The 17074-nt window shown below is 45.1% G+C and overlaps 1 protein-coding gene across 1 annotated transcript in view; it reads left to right on the top strand.

Moving 5' to 3' along the window:
• NUP42 (nucleoporin 42) overlaps positions 1-17074 on the top strand; it is a 256272-nt gene that overhangs the window by 195893 nt on the left and 43305 nt on the right. Inside the window, exon 5 of the mRNA XM_078663559.1 lies at positions 7966-8052. Within this exon, the coding sequence (XP_078519685.1) occupies positions 7966-8052 (87 nt within the window). The remainder of the gene's footprint in view (positions 1-7965; positions 8053-17074) is intronic.

Genomic DNA, 17074 nt, shown 5'->3' with positions numbered 1-17074 from the left:
ATAAATTTAAACCTTTTTCCCTCCGCTAGTCTTCTCAATCCAAATAACTGAGTAATGTCCACCACTCCATTTACTTTCATATTTCACTACACTAATTCACCACTGACCCTTTGTGGGTTCCTGATTAGCGTGCTACTTGTCAAAAAAGCACCTCAACACCCCAACGGTGGTAACAAGCTCTATATCAGTGCAAACGTTTTTCCCTCCTCTATCTCTCAGCTATCCTTCTCAATCCAAATAACTGATTAATATCCACCACTGAAATTACTTTTACATTTCACTACACTAATTCAACACTAATCCTTCTTGAGTTCCGGAGTAGCGTGCTTCTCACTGAAAAAGCACTTTGACGCCTTGTCAGGACTAGTAAGTGCTATATAAATGCAATAACAATACATTACAATTTAACAGTCTTAAGCCTTAAAGTAAAAAAACAAAAAAGTAAAAATGATACTTGAAATAAGCTGGAATAGATATTGTCAATAGTATTTTCCTAAGAAAAAGGTAGATGTGTAGATTTTGTCATTGTGTGATTTAAATAAATTAGTGGAAAGGTACAGAGATTTCAGACTTTCTAATAGGGCAAACGATGTCCAAATGCTTAGTCATGAGGAGACAGGAGGACAAATAGTGACATAATGTTTAATCCCTTCTTGGGCCAAGTGCCTAAATGTCATGCTTACAAGAAAAATGTTTTGACTGTTTCTTGACTCCAAGAGAGTAACTTCTTCCATCAAAGGTTTAATTATATGATTCCAGATTGAAATTTCTAACCGCTACTTTTGGCTGCAGATTCCTCACCTCATGAATCTCCAGGTGCCAAACTGATTCCTAAAAACTTTGCAGTAGTCCTCCTGTAGTAACCCTGGTGGCCATTGTTCCAAGTCAACTCTGATTCCTCCCAGAGTGTCACATCACAGATCTATATTTTGTGCCATGCGGTACTCTGATATTGGTTCTCTTTTTTCCATGCCATTCTTTGAGGATCCAGAGTGCTCTCTTTTGAAGTTGTTTTCTGTTCTAAAGGATTTTGTGGTGCTGTGGTTGCTGTGTCTAGCTATTCCATCTGCTGTTTGGTCTCTCCTCATCCCGGCGTCTTCACCCTACGTGAGTCTGTAACTTCTAGATCCTGTTTGGTTTGCTCCTTTATCTCAGCAGACTCCACTGGATGGAAGGTATCCCCTTTAATGGGCTGCATAGGACAGAAAGGGTACTGGTGGTCTTGATCTTACTGTGGATGCAGGTCTTGAGGTAATTGGAAATACTGGTTTACTTTGTTGGTCTTGGGGCAGATCTTCTGTTCAGGGCCATCTATGGACTCTGGTCTGGACATAGTATTCAGATCAAGAATCTGCTCTGTTGGAAAGAGGCCTGGTACCAGTGTTGTTCATGGTGCAGCCAGATCCGGTCCCAGCTTTTCTGGCACCTAGTGCTGACTCCAGTCTGGTGGCAGCATTCACCCATGCTTTGCATTTGGACTCCCTCTGATGCTCATTTGAACTCAAAAAGGCCTTTTGTATGCCCCTATCCAAGCCTCTACCCCACTCTTCCCCGCTGGCATTCTCTACTCAGACAATTGGTCGGCTTCATGACAGTCTAAATGTTTTTCCCTTTGATGCCGAGTGATGGCTGGCTTCCATGCAGGCTCACGCCTGGTCTTGGTTATTCGGCAGGTCGATGTTAACACCGCATTGTTTTTGCTGATTTTTTTTTTTTTACCTCATATTTTTGGAGATCGTGTCAAAGTTTTGAAGAAAGTGTCTGTCTTAGTTCAAGCCAGCTTACACTGACATAATTTGCGATGGTTCAGTTTGCTGCTTTTGTATGTTCCTATCCTGGAGTGTCACCCTCTTGATGATATTTTGTTATGTTATGCAGATTTGAAGAGCGCGCTATCTCCCGTGAGCTTATCCTGGTACTGATCATATGTGAGTCTAACCATTCCTTGTGCATAGTGGGGCGCCTGGAAAAGCTATATCTGTAGCTTCTTGAGGAATTCAAGAAGTGAGGTGGAGGCTCCTACTGTAGCGATGTAGAGTTATTCATTTGGATGTTTTTAAGGGATGATCTCCTTTGTCTCCCTTTTTAGGTTGAACCTTAGCAGCACATGGGCTGCTCTGCGAGGCATGCTGTATTGGAGTATGGACTTGAAGCCCCACCCACACTCCGCCCATATTTTTAATTCCATCGAAAACACTGAAGTTTGATTAGTTAATAGGCTTGTTAGTCCCTCCTTAGTGCCGCCTTGTCTTCATTTGTAACCTGCCATGAGGACTGGCCTTTAACATATGTTGTTATACGGTATATCTTATTTAGTCTGTTAGCACTATTTTCTTTAATGAGTTTCTCCTACTGCATGCACGACATGCATTCATGCTGCAACAGCTGCTCTCTAGCTCCTTGACTATTGACTACATCTCCACCCTTTCACGCTTCAAGCTAGCATGGCTGATGAGGGGTGTTACCCTGAAACTGATCCCAGGAAGCTTGTTTCCGGTCCAGGAAAGACCTGGCTTGGCAGTTCGGGCTGGACTGTTCCCATGAGGAACAGGGTCAAGACTGATTTAAATATTGCTGGGTCTGAAGTGGGGTGGTAAAGTCAGCTAAAGAACGTGGATGGATTCAACCCAGATCTGTGACTGGGGGTGAGTGTCTGAAAAGTTTCAGCGCTCCGTCCATCATCTCCTTGTGTTTTTCCTAGCTTCATAATTACTCCGATTCCCTTGCTTCTCATTGGTCAGCGTCTGCCAGTTTTACTTTCCCTTTGTCTGTTCTTTGAAGCATGGACAAAGTTCTGGTCTTCACATGCAGTCTCCATAAACTGCATGTGTTTGCAGCCCGTCTTCCACATTCCCTGCTCCGTGTTATTGGATCCCCGCCCAATGGCTGTCTTGCTATCGCCTCCCGCTGTCACTCTTTTTGCTCGCCCTATCACCATCCGTTGTCTTGCAGCCCCCTAACCCCACTGTGCGTTGCCTTGCTGCTGGAGTTCATCCTCCTTTACTGTGACTGAGTTCACAACAGTCCTCACTTTTCTTGCAATACAATTTAGCTAAATTTGTTACTGAGGGTTTCAGGAAGCTCTGTCTCGACCCGACCACCCAGCAAAGCAGGCTAACAAATGTATTTATTTATTTATTTATGCATTTTTATATAGTGCGGACTTTACCCGAAGGTGTCAGAGCGCTTCACAAAAGGAACAGAAATGAAACATAATGAGAAACATTACAAAAGAGCAGATTACAAAAGCATACATTCCGTTACATAAGGTAATAGTGACATTTGTGAGCAAACAAAATACATGAGGTAGTAAAAATTGTGAGCAACCAAAAATACATGAGGTAGTAAAGGTAATAGTGACAATTGTGAGCAAACAAAATACATGAGGTAGTAAAAATTGTGAGCAGCCAAAAATACATGAGGTAGTAAAAAGTGCACAGGAGGAAAAAGTGACAAGTGTGCAGTTATAAGAGAAAACAAAGTATCATTTGAGGTATAATACTGCAAAAGGTGCTAGACACTCAGGCACAAGAACAAGCGTTATGTAGGCAAAGGAGGCACTTGTGCCAGTATCAAAGGTAAAAACATGTGAGAGGTAGCAAACTGTGTGTTACAAGGGCAAAGTGGTGTGTGCATGTTACACAAGGGCACCAAACACAAGTACATGGAAAATACTCCAAAGAGGCAGACACTCCAACCCCAGGAATACCCTGGGAAGGCACTTCCATGGTCGTGGAAATTATCAGTAGTGGGAAGTCTTCCTCCAAATAACAAGAGGACGTGAATTACTTTTGGAGGTGTCTCTGGAGGAGGAGAACTTTGAGGTCCCTTTTGAAGGCCTGGGAGGAGGCGGTGGTCCGGAGCAGAGGCGGAAGGGAGTTCCAGATTCTCACTGCGTTGCCTGAAAAGGATTGGGCCATTGTTCTCTCCTTCTTGAAAGTGGGAGGTTCAAGTAGAAGATTCTCCGCATTGCGTGAAGGTCTAGAGCCTCCAGAGAGTTTCAGTTTGTTCGCCAGGTAGCGAGGAGAGGAGGAGTGCAAGGCTTTGTGGGTGATACACCTGTTTAAATGAAGTAAGTCCTGATTGCATGCTGCGGATATGTACTGTCGTTCTGCATCAGTGTTTAGCAACTTTAGTAGGTGGATCCATAAACTAAGCATCAAACAGGTAACGCGATCCGTTTTAATATCTGGTGTCCCCTTGGAATCATGAATCACCCGGCTCTTCAGCTCAGTAAGCTCCGCTCTTCAGCAAATTGTGAGTTTCGGTAACGATGTGTGATCAGCAGCTCATGCAGCCATATGCAAGACACTAAACCCCCTGTTTCTTGCGTCCACAAACTGCATAAGTAATTTGTTGGCCACACCTGTTCTTTAAAAAAACAGAGGTTGCATTGCTGCTGCCTAAATTGTATGTGTTCTTTGATGGGGAAAGCTTGCAATGGTGCTGAACTAGTTGTACTTGGCCGCATCATAGTTTTTTGAGTTTTTTTGTTCTTTCTACCTTGCTGCACAGCAGCCATGGTGTCATTTGCAGTGGTGACTAGCATCTTTAGTGTATATATTATATTGCAAATTGTGGTGTCTTGCCTCATCATTTACAAAGTTACTGCAAGCATAAGTGGCTAAGAATAACATTTGAGACTTTTCTCATTGCCCTAAAACGTCCTCAATTTCCTTCCATAAAATCAATGATTCATGCCATTCGCAAGTGATTCAGCAAGCTGCGGAGATGTGTACTGCTTATTTAGCTAAAAGATGAAAATCTATTTTATTTTTCAACTATTTTTAACCATGGTAACGGCTCAACACTGCCTCTATTTCGGCCTAATTCAATATCTCTTTGCAGGCACCGGGCAATCCCCCGGTCGGCCGCGAGGGTGGGGGCCGGTTTTGGGCCCCAGGGGGCCGGTTTTGTTACAGGGTCTTTTTTTTGCAGCATAGCTGCAAAAACGGCACTGTAACAAAATCGGCCGAAAACCGGCCCTAGCAAAGAGCGCGGTTGCACCCCCTAACCCCCCGGGGGGGGGGGCGGCGAGCACTTTGCCAGGGCCGGTTTCGGTTCCCAGTCCGGCCCTGGGCAAAATGCTGTAAAAGTAGTATTGTCACATCTAGATAAATATGCTATTATGTTAGGCATGTTTGTAGAGTGCACGATCACCTTGGAGGGTAACCTTCCATTAAAAGAAGGCCACGTTCTATCGGAATGGAAAGCTGCGCAGATTATGCCGATTCGTATGAACACCAAGGCCCCTTTGACTGATCTGACCAACCTCCGCCCCATCTCGCTCCTACCATTTCTGAGGAAACTAGTAGAGGGATATGTCAACAAATATCTCTCAAACCATGTCGAACTCTCAGGCTGTTTAGATTCCTCCCAGTCAGGCTTTAGGCCCAAACATAGTACCAAATCAGCCCTTCTAGCAGTCACTGATAACATCAGAATGACTCTAGACAAGGGCCATTCTATGATTCTGGTGCTATTGGACCTATCTGCCGCATTCAAAACGGTTTCCCATCAAATACTACTCAGAAGGTTGAAGGAAATCAGATTAAGAGACTCCGCTTTTCAGTGAATGGCAATTTTTTATCTGGCCGTTCTCAGATGGTCAACCTAGGCCCATATCGTTCGGCACCCATGGAATTGTCCAAGGGAGTTCCACAGGGCTCATGCCTTAGTCACACCTTATTCAATATTTATGTTGCTCCCTTGGCCAGTGTTCTAAGAACACACAGGTTTATTCCAATATACGCCGACGTCACACAGCTACTCTTCCCTTTCGTTGAATCCACTCCCACTGTACAAAAGACCTTTTCTTCGGGAATGAGTGCCATTTCACATTGGATGAAGAATAACTTCCTCCAATGTAATGTTGGGAAAACTGAGCTTTTACTCTTCGGAGAGGCCCCCCTACTCTGGTCACCCCACTTGTGCCCTACTAATCTTGGGATTCCTCTCAATCCTAAAGCCTCCGTTAAGAACCTAGGGGTCTGTTTGGACCATGCCCTTACTTTTAAGGAGCATATCGGTCAGACAGTCAATCAATCAAGTCATTTATAGAGCGCACTACTCACCCGTAGGGTCTCAAGGCGCTGGGATGGGGGGGGGTGCCGTTACTGCTCGAACAGCCAGGTCTTGAGCTTCCTTGAGCTTGGGTACCTGCTTTCACACTTTGGGCCTACTTCGGCAAGTCTTCCCCTTGCTCCCGGACTCTGTTCGGAGGACCTTGACTCAGGCACTTATATTGAGTCGCCTGGACTACTGCAACGGTCTGCTGCTTTCCGCCAATGAAACCTTGATCAGCAGACTTCAGGTGGTCTAGAATATGGCGGCACGACTAGTTCTGAATGTGCCCCCCAGATCAGCGTCTCGCCCTTTTTTCCTGCAACTCCACTGGCTACCCATACGCCACCGGATAACATTTAAAGTCTGCTGTACTATCCATAAGGCACTGTTCAATCTTGGCCCCAGCTATCTCTCAGAAAAATGTATGCCTTATCAACCCTCGAGGTCCCTACGATCTAGCGCCAAACATCTGCTAAAGGTCCTTCGAATTAGGAGAGCAAGGCTAGGGGGAAAGGCCCTTTCCTATCTTGGCCCGCGGTATTGGAATGAACTTCCTCTACACTTAAGAGTATGCTCTAATCATCTTCATTTTAGAAAGCTACTTAAGACTACCCTTTTTTGTTTCTAATCTCTGCAATCTCCGCAAATGTAAATGATACGCATCCAAGCGCAGAGATACTCCTCGGAGTCGATTCTGGCGCTATATAAAACTGAAAATAAAATAAATAATAAACTGGCGCTGAGCAGATGCAAGTCTAGCCAAACCGGTGGCCTAGTGGGACTACTCTAAAGCCAGGTCTTCAGCTTCTTGTGGATTCAAGAAGTGAGGAGGATGCTCTTATGTAAAGAGGCAGTTCGTACCACGCTTTAGGAGCGATGTTGGAGAAGGCTCGACCGACGTATCTGGTTTTCCATATGCATAGGAATGTGTTCTAGTAGGAGTTTGGACGAGTTGAGTTGTCTGGAAGGTTTGTTAAAGCAGATGAGATTGTTGCAGTATACCAGGACCGTGTTAGGTAGTGTCTTGAAAGTGTGGGGAACTAGTTTGAATTGTGCTTATTTGTGTATCTGGAGCCTGTTTACCGTAGAAAATGCCATCTATAGAATCCTGCTGAGATGCTAAAAATCTACACCCAGCATAATCTTTCTGGCCAAAGCGGGACTTCTTAAGATTGATCAGATTGCTTTATTTAGATTTGTATTATTCTAGGTTATTACATCTATCCAGGATTTGAGATGAGAATGACCAAGGCAGCCTTAAGGTAATGCAGAGCTGCCAAAAATATGCCATCCCAGTTTGCTACTGCTGAATTACTTGAGGTTGTTTGGGCTATTAGATGAAATTGTAAGCTTGCCTAATGCAGACATATTCCTTCTGGGTTACACCGTAAATTGTGCTTCCTATAAAGTTTGTTTTGTATGTAGTCTTGGTATGTATTTTATGGTAGACCACTTAACATCAGTTGTTTTGTTATGTTTTATTTTTTGCAACGTGATAATAAAGTTTGCTTTGTCTATATTCTTCACTTACTATATTCGGTCACTCCTTTGCAATTATGTTTTGAAGATGCCTCCTTGTGTATCTGGTATATTTATTTTGATTTTGAGAAATATAATAAATACAGTTCCACTTCTTGGTGGTACCCAGTGCATGCTATAATGCTACTCCAATAAATGTTGTAGATTGCAAATCCTATGTTTGTGGGAAAACCATGCTGTAACTTTATCATGATTTCTTCCATCAGAACATGACTTCAGGTATCTCTTTATGTCCTAGGTGTGTGTTACAATGTTGTAAAGTTAGCCCTGGAAATCTTTGGAAACAACATTTGTAAATTTTAAAGAACTCTGTGTTGAAGGTAAATGCCTTTATTCTTGATTTCATACTTCTTTTTTTAGATTAATGCAGTTCATCAATTGACAATGAAGTGGTCAAATAGGTTACTTGAGCTAAAGAATCCTTCTACCTCTTTCAGATCAGCATTGGTGAGTTCTAGTATTCGGTATATTTTTATGTGATTTTGGCCTTTCAGTTTTGAGAAACATATTTTGATATGATGTGCAAAGAACATAAATGAAATCTGATTCATTGTTTTTTTTCCATAAAGTAGATCATTGTGCGTTTCATGGACTTACTCAATACTGATACTGGTGAAGCAAACCATAATCTGTTATTTTAAATAGTACTTATCCTCTTTCTGTCTTTTTTTTTTTTTTTGGCATTGTTGGTTCAGTGCACAATTCAGCCCATTGCATTTTCTCACTGCGTGCTTCGGTGTGGGTTTGCCATGAGCACTGGAAGACAAGTGGGTAAGGATGGCTAGCAAAAATCAACAGTAGCTCAAGGATTGGCTGTGCTGTGGAATTAGAGGGCAGTCTATGAGCAGAAGATCCACTGTTCCTCCTGATATTCACTTCCCATCCCTGTAATCCACTACTGTAAAAATGTGACGACCTGAAATGCTACTTATATCTGAACTGGAGACCTCCATTTTCAAAATATTCATCAAAGAAATTGTGTAGTTGTTCACTGCTTTGTGGCCTGTAGCTAGGTATATGCCACACACAGTGAGAATGCTATCTTTGACTTAGTGTTTTACAATATGCATTGCTGTTGAGTCAGAAGGGCGAGTGAGGTAAAGAATCAAGGATATGCATTTATTATAGAAAGGGACCTTTGCTTGATTAGGCGCCCAGCAAGGGGAAGTGGAGGAGCTGCAGATGGTAATGGGAATTCTTTGGGGCGCTTTGTAGTCCTGTCCTGTGATAAGGTGTTGCATGAAGCCATCAATGTTAACTTTGCATAGTTTACTGCGGGGAGAGGATGGAAGCATGTTGGATTTGCATTGGGATAGTCCAGTCCGAGAGTGTCTGGCATCTTGTCTTTCCATCCTTCAGTCTTGGGAATCATGATTCTGTGTGTTGTGCACTAAACTTTGTCATTGTGTACGGTGAAGTGATTGTTCAGATCTGAATGCTTACCTCTAATCCGGTCCGGGTCTCCTACTGTCCAAGTACTGGTTTCTGTTCTTGGAAGCCACAATATTAACACACGCTGGAATATGCGGTAGGCATGTGTCCACCTTCTCAGGAGGAAAAAGCCAAAGATTTAAAAATAAAGATTTCAAAGGGTTGAAGAAAACCAGGAGCCTGAAATCGGATAGTGGAATTCCTCAAACGAGTCAGGATCAGCAAATGGAGGGAGCGAAGAAACAATGGAAGATGCACAGTTTGGTAGCGATACACACTCCAACCAGGCTGAAGCCTTTATGTCGTTAAAACAGGAAAAGAAAACAACCTGACATGACAGTAAATACGAAGGATTGGAAAAACCAGAAAGGAATCAAAGCAGAAGCAAAAGTAATGGGAAATGACAAGACTGAAAACCTGAACCGGACTAACTGTGGAGCAACTTTAAAAGGTAGTCCAGGAGCATGAGGCAGGTGAGTGAATCTCCCAGCACATAGGTGTGGGCTTCAAGCTTGGTTTCCTGAGACCCCGGAACCACAAAACCATGTAAGGTACTGCAGTTCTTAGATGTATACTCACGCACAACAGTTTGGTATGGATTATCTGAGAAAGTACTGGGAACCTGTACTAATGTACCATTGTGGCACATATTTGACGCTGTAAGAGAAAAATTGATTGAGAAAGCCTACTAAACAGATTTTAAAAGCAAGGTACTGCAGCTCTTGGACTCCCAGCTGGCCAAAATGCCATGGTTGCAACTCTAATGAAGGTGTATGACTAAAAGGTAATTTAGCAAGTATTGAATAGGATGTGGATGGTTAATTGGAATCAGTAGAGGATAGTGGGAACCATTAGGATTCTCGGAGTGTTGATGGGTTCTTGTCCAAGTGAAGACATTTTGAAAGGCATGCTGCTGCATGCAGTTCGCTCTTTAGGGAGTCAAGTGGATCTTGGAGATGCCAGACATCAGTGTTGCCTCAGTTAAGACTGACATGAAACAAACAAGAATAACTTTCTTGAATCTGCTTGTGGTATAACTCCTCTCCATCAACTCCTCCATCTGTCGTTCTCACAAACTTCAACCTAATAAAAGATTTCCCTAATTAGACTGAAAGATGCATTCTTTAACCTTCATGGGCATTGCACAGGATGTCAATGAACAAACCCACACCAAATTTCAGTCTGATATTCATCACAAGGCAGTCTCTCATACGCCACACATAGCTGCAATTAGATTAGTCCTACCATGCCCCCATCCGCCAAAGCGCCGGGACACTCCTTTTGGAGTAGCTGTTGCGCTATAGAAGAACCATAATAACATAACATAACATCCTGATCATCCATCTTCTAATGTATGGAAGATGCGCAGCAGAGGGTCTTTTAAAGAGCAGGGAAATTCACTTGACTTTTTCTGCCTCATCGTTCCCTATACATGTTACACCCAACAGGTTGATTGCTAGTTATGTGGAGGAATGATCGTTAACTGCAGAAATATCTCCCTCTGCTAAGCTTTGGGTTTTAATCTCCCTTGACAGAAGTCTCCAAATTCGATCCCAACATCCTTCTGACACTGTGACCAAGGATGCAGGTGGACTAGTCTGCCTGACACCAATGCTGGAACAAGATCACCGCCGAGCAACTCACCGCCTCCCTCAGCCAGAACACTCCCACCAGCACAACGGACCCCAACGTAGCAGCCAGCAACCTCACACAGTGGCTGACCGCCTGCGCCGATGACCTCGCACCACTCAAGAACCCTCCCAGCAGACCCGGCAGCAAGAAAACCACCTGGTTCACCGACTAACTCAAGGAATCCAAGAAGAACTGCCGCACCCTCGAGAAAGCCTGGCGGCTCAACCGCACCACAGACAACTGGACTGCCCTCAAGCACGCCACCCGCAAACACCATCAACTGATCCGCGCCACCAAGAAGACGGCACTCAAAGAACGACTGGACAACAACGCCCACGACAGCAAAGAACTCTTCAGCATCGTCAAAGAATTCCCCAACCCCAGCGCCGGAACCAGCGACATCACTCCCACGCAAGACCTCTGCGACTCCCTCGCCTCGTTCTTCCACCGCAAGATCGCCGACATACACAACAGCTTCGACTCACAGACCACGCACCCTACCACCGAACCAACGCCCGCCACCACCACCCTCTGCAACTGGACCCCGATCAGCACCGAAGACACCACCCGCACGATGAACTCAATCCACTCCGGATCACCAACCGACCCCTGCCCATACCACGTCTTCAACAAAGCCGCCGCCGCCACCATCGCACCCCATCTCCGAGACACCATCAACGCCTCCTTCCACACCGCCACCTTCCCGGAGAGCTGGAAGCACGCCGAGCTGACCGCCCTCCTGAAGAAACCAACAGCGGACCCCACCGACCTCAAGAACTACCGTCCCATCTCGCTCCTTCCTTTCCCGGCCAAAGTCATCGAGAAGACCGTCAACATACAGCTTGCAGCCTTCCTCGAAACGAACAGATCCCTCGACCACTCGCAGTCCGGATTTCGGGCCAACCACAGCACCGAGACCGCCCTGATCGCAGCCACTGACGACATCAGAACCCTGATCGACAACGGGGAAACAGCGGCCCTCATCCTCCTGGACCTCTCCGCAGCGTTCGACACAGTCTGCCACCGAACCCTAGTGAAACGCCTCAGCAACATCGGAATCCGAGAGAAAGCGCTGGAATGGATCATCTCGTTCCTCACCGGAAGAACCCAGAGAGTCCGCCTCCCTCCGTTCAGATCCGAGGCCACCGAAGTCATCTGCGGCGTACCACAAGGATCTTCTCTCAGCCCGACCCTCTTCAAAGTCTACATGAGCCCCCTCGCAGCCATCGCACGCCAACACAACCTCAACATCATCTCCTATGCCAACGACACCCAGCTGATCCTCTCCCTCACCAACGATCCCACCACCGCCAGAGCCAACCTACACGAAGGGATGAAAGACGTCGCCGACTGGATGAGAAACAGCCGTCTTAAACTGAACTCAGACAAGACGGAAGTCCTCATCCTGGGATCATCACCCTCCGCCTGGGACGACTCCTGGTGCCCCCTGGCCCTGGGCACCGCCCCCAAACCGACAAACGATCGGTTCAAAGTGGGGGTCATGGGCTTCATCCTGGACTCCTCCCTGTCAATGACCAGACAAGTGAACGCCGTTTCTTCCTCGTGCTTCAACACCCTGCGCATGCTCCGTAAGATCTTCAGATGGATCCCCACTGAAACCAGGAAGACCGTCACCCAGGCACTCGTCACCAGCCGACTGGACTACGGGAACGCCCTCTACGCCGGAACTACAGCCAAACTCCAGAGAAGACTCTAACGAATCCAGAACGCCTCCGCACGACTCATCCTGGACATCCCCCGACACAGCCACATCACCGGACACCTGAGAGAACTGCACTGGCTCCCCGTCAGCAAGAGAATCACGTTCAGACTCCTCACCCACGCACACAAGGCCCTACACGACCTGGGACCCAAGTACCTCAACGACCGAATGACCTTCTACACGCCCACGCGCCAGCTACGATCTACCAGCCACGCACTCGCCACCGTACCTCGCATCCGCAGAACCACCGCCGGAGGAAGATCCTTCTCCTACCTGGCAGCCAAGACCTGGAACTCCCTCCCCACTCACCTTCGACGTACCCAAGACCATCTCTCCTTCAGGAAGCAACTCAAGACCTGGCTGTTCGAGCAGTAACACACCCCTTCCCCCCAGCGCCTTGAGACCCTCCCGGGTGAGCAGCGCGCTATATAAATGCCGTGATTGATTGATTGAATCCTAGAGTGAACTTTTTAAATAAATAAACTCCTGTCTGCAGATTCAGTGTATGTGTAAGAAAGTAGATCATTATTATTTGAGGTGGCCCACTACCCACCTCCAAGAATAGCCAGAACGTGTGTCCCGGTGAATGCTCAAAGTCACTAAATTAACCATAGCTCAATTCCATGCTAGCTATTGGCATGGAGCAGACAGACTTTACAGTAATAAAGTTGAAATGCAAAATAATCTAGTTTCCAAACTGAATTAGAAAAGTAGAGTAAAATATAATAAACCACATAATGTAAAAATAAAAATCCGATAGGGAGAAGAGGTGGTATGAATGTTCAGAGTTTTAAGCTGGAATAGCGGCGAGAAGTATAAAGGGCACAATGATAACCAATGATTGTGGTAGACCGGGACCCAGGCGCAATTCAACACTGACCTCAATATAGCGTTGATCGGATACACCAACCAAGTTTGTACTAGTCAAAAATTTTACCTTCTGACTTAAATCCTTCAAGTCCCATTCAACTACAGGAGTACCGTTTTAAACCTTAGAGGAGGCACATAGAGACTCACAGGGTGTCAGGCAGGGGCCAACCAGTGGCCACTAGTCATCTGAGTGGTTGCAGAAAAAGGCCTTTTGTAGCTTGTGTTCCTGTATATTTATTAGGAAGTCAGTTTATGACCCTTGAAGTCCACATCCTTGTGCTGGGTAGAAGAGGGAGCAGGTTTTTGTAAGCTTTTCTCCGGTGCAGACAGGCCGGTTCAGCCTCTTTGATTTTTTGTAGGTCCAGGAGTGTTCTGAAGTTTGTTCCTGGAAATGCCACATTAATGCTTGGCATGAGCTATTGCATACGAATGAGTCATGGACAGGCCCTAACCTATGGGGTAAAAGTTCCTGGATCCAACCCTACCCACTTTGAGCATTTTCAAGATGGTGAAAGTATTCAGCCACATTAAACGTGGGCTCTATGAGCAGAGGAGTATGTTTGAGTACTGTCTGATAATAATCCTAGTATCCTCCATCATCTAACACTAAAACCCAGTTTGAAGCAGCCATGGTTCCTCCAATAAATTCAGAGACCGATGCCTTTTAGGAAAAAGAAGAGTAGTCCACGAACCAGACAGTGGCTATGCAAAACAATGTTTTGGCATCCTGTTTTCACCCTTTTAAGTGCACCCCACATAATATTTGTAATACCCTAGTAGACCTATCAAGCATTATTTGCCATTCAAGCATGCTTTGACACTGTAATGTCTCTAAGGATGCTTTTCACAACTATTCAAACTTGTTCAAATGCCAATTAGTGGCTGGCAGAAGTGGGTGAACACATGCAAATGAACCTTGAAATGCTTTGGTTAGGGAAAAGGTTACTTTCTAAAAGTATCTTTCCCAACATATTTATCAAAACTCTAACTCCACCATAAAGTTATAAACTATGAAAAACAGTTGTGTTTTCAAGCTATGGAATAGCCATCCTTGTTGCAATGAAAATAGCGTTTGGGGTTTTTACTGTAAGGACATGCTTAACTTTAAATTCCTACATGCCCTACTTTTATATAGCATAATATCATTCACCTTGTGTTATGGGCAATAAGGCCTACATATGGATGACTTATAAATATTTAAAAGGATGCTTTTGACGTTTCAATAGGGGTTAGTTTGACATGTTGATTTTTTTTTAGTTTGAAAACACAGCCATTTTACACAGTGTAGGCCTGCACTTATGTTTACACTGTCACTATAGTGGTTGGTACAATGAGCGGGACAGTCAATTTGTGACATTTAACTTGCAGCCCCTGAGTACACTTGTGTTACATATACTAGGGTCCTATATCCAAGTATGACTATTATGGGTAGGCCAATTTCATCATGTTGAAAGGAGGAGCACAGACACTGTGCCACTGGTTTGTTCTACAGTCAATATAAATAGGGTTCAGCAAAAAGGTTTACAAAAATTCAGGGTGACCCTGCAAAAATAAAATAATTCCTACAGAATGGGACAGAAGCTGTTGGCTAGTGTGCCAGTCATCAGAGCACATTCCTGTGCATAAGATGTGAGGCCAGCAGCAGTCCGCTCAGGAGTGGCAGTGTCTATATTCCTGCTCTTAATGGGTCAAGTAGAGCTGTACACCAGTGGTAGCCACACATCCCCCTTCCTGCAGCTGAAAGGAGCTGGTTAACCTACCCAGGTCTAAAGGTTATGGTACAGTGCTTGGGAGCAGCTTTGTGAGAAAAGACTGACTCTTTGGACTATAGCACACTGCCACAAACCAGACGAGCTGTACCGATCATCTGCTAGGAGGGTAGTGGGCCATAGCTTGCACTAATGAAACCTTGGACATATTTTTGTAAACACCATTTCTTGTGCAAGACAGTATATTTCACTCGCGCAGTAGTTGTTCAATTAATAATTGTGTACACGTTTCTGATAGACTTCTTGCTGTAGATTCCTCAACTTTTGAATATTCCCAAAGCGTCGTACGGTATTTAGAAACTTTTCATACGTACCTCAATGCGGTGTCAGGTGCCACCGTGCAGCTCTTCAATGATGCCATTCCACTCTAGAAATGACGTGCCCGATTCGGGGAGAGGAGGGAGGCAACTCTGCACACTGATGTCTTTTCCTTTTTTTTCCCCACTCCACCAGATGCAGATCTGGAGCTCACTTTGTGTCGGAGTCATTTTCTCGAACATTTTTCCAGTATGCAAGGGATATAACCCAAAAACCAAAAGCAGGTTTCAAGCCCTGTAGGGACTGTCACAAACAAATGTCTGAAATAACAATGAAGGGAGGTAGAGTAATAAAGATAGGATTCCTACTCCACAGGCACTGATAAATAAACAAGAAGAATCCTACTTCCAGTGTGCACCACAAGGATGGGGAACACTCAGTGTTGTGTAAAATACCCCTCACACACCAACAGGCCCCTTGGTGTCATGCTTCATCATCGGGGTCTTCGCACCCCGCTAAAGGGATGCGGCACGCTACGACCTGCGACTACGCGGGAGCGTTGACAAGAATTGACTATGTGTGGTGTGTGTTGAGTGCATGTGAGGGGATTAATGTGAGTGAAGGGTGTAGTGAAAAATTAAAAAGTACCTGGCTAGTGGGTGGTGCGAAAACTTTATTCCGTACCCCTAGCTGGTGCTATTAAAAAGATGTGCAAAAAAAGCGAGGTTAGTTGTCTTAATTAGGGACAAAACCTCTGGTGTGCGTCGACATGTTTCGGAACTGGTGTTCCTTCTTCAGGACGGGGCACAACTTCCCAACCCTACTCACGTATTCCTATAAAAAAGTGTTATCTTAATTATCTTTTTACTAAAAAGTGATAACAATCTCACGAAGGCTAACAATGTGCCTACAGCGGTATCTTAGGTTCATGCAATTGCATGCCCTGAAAAAAAGAAAAACTCAATTTAGTTTGGTTACCATATAGGACTGGCTCAGACAGGTGCAGTCACCTGGAGCCCCAAACAGTTAAATTAACCTGTAAAAAAAGGGGGACATACATGACACACAACATACAAGACACACTTAAGGTTTTTTATATTAGTTCTTTTTGGACATACTCATGGTCACTGTTGTATATTGCGTCATGAGCATATCCAGAACATCAAGGTAGGTAGGTGGATCCACAATCTGTGAGGGTAAAGAAGTGGTTTCAGTGTTGTTACTCCTTTTACTCACTATTTGACTCCACGCTAGATCTGGATATCTGAGAGTTGCTTTTGTGTGTAATATACTCACGAAATCCGCCTAAATTGGCCTCCTTCTACCACCCTGTGCTGCTCCGCTGTAAATGCGTTAGCAAGCGACATTGCGGTATATATTGGGGATTTAGGTGTTGTCTCATTCGTTAATTGGCGGAAGTCGGAAGATGGCCATATAAGGGACATCCGTATCCCCGCCTATCGTATACATGTTCACGGTCTCAATGTAACATATGTCCTTTTCTCATTCGTTAATTACTGGGTTTCTTGGCAGACCAAATAAGGAGTATCCGCTTCCCTGCCTATCGCGAGCCCAGACATGAGTTCCTGTTGACACGGGTCCTTCTGGGCATGCCTGGTTATTGAGCTTTTCGAAGAGCACGCGCATGCGCATATCGTATTCGCTGCGCCTTGGTTTACTAGTTACCGGCGCATGCGCGGACGTATGAATCGTCTCTCTGTGTGGCACTGATCTCGTGCGATGTATACCATCTTGGGCCATCGGAAGTACTGTTGCTTTTCCCGAA

This window comes from Lissotriton helveticus, chromosome 10, assembly GCF_964261635.1.
Source record: "Lissotriton helveticus chromosome 10, aLisHel1.1, whole genome shotgun sequence".
NCBI classification, from domain to species: domain Eukaryota; kingdom Metazoa; phylum Chordata; class Amphibia; order Caudata; family Salamandridae; genus Lissotriton; species Lissotriton helveticus.
This window is presented reverse-complemented; position numbering and strand designations above follow the sequence as displayed.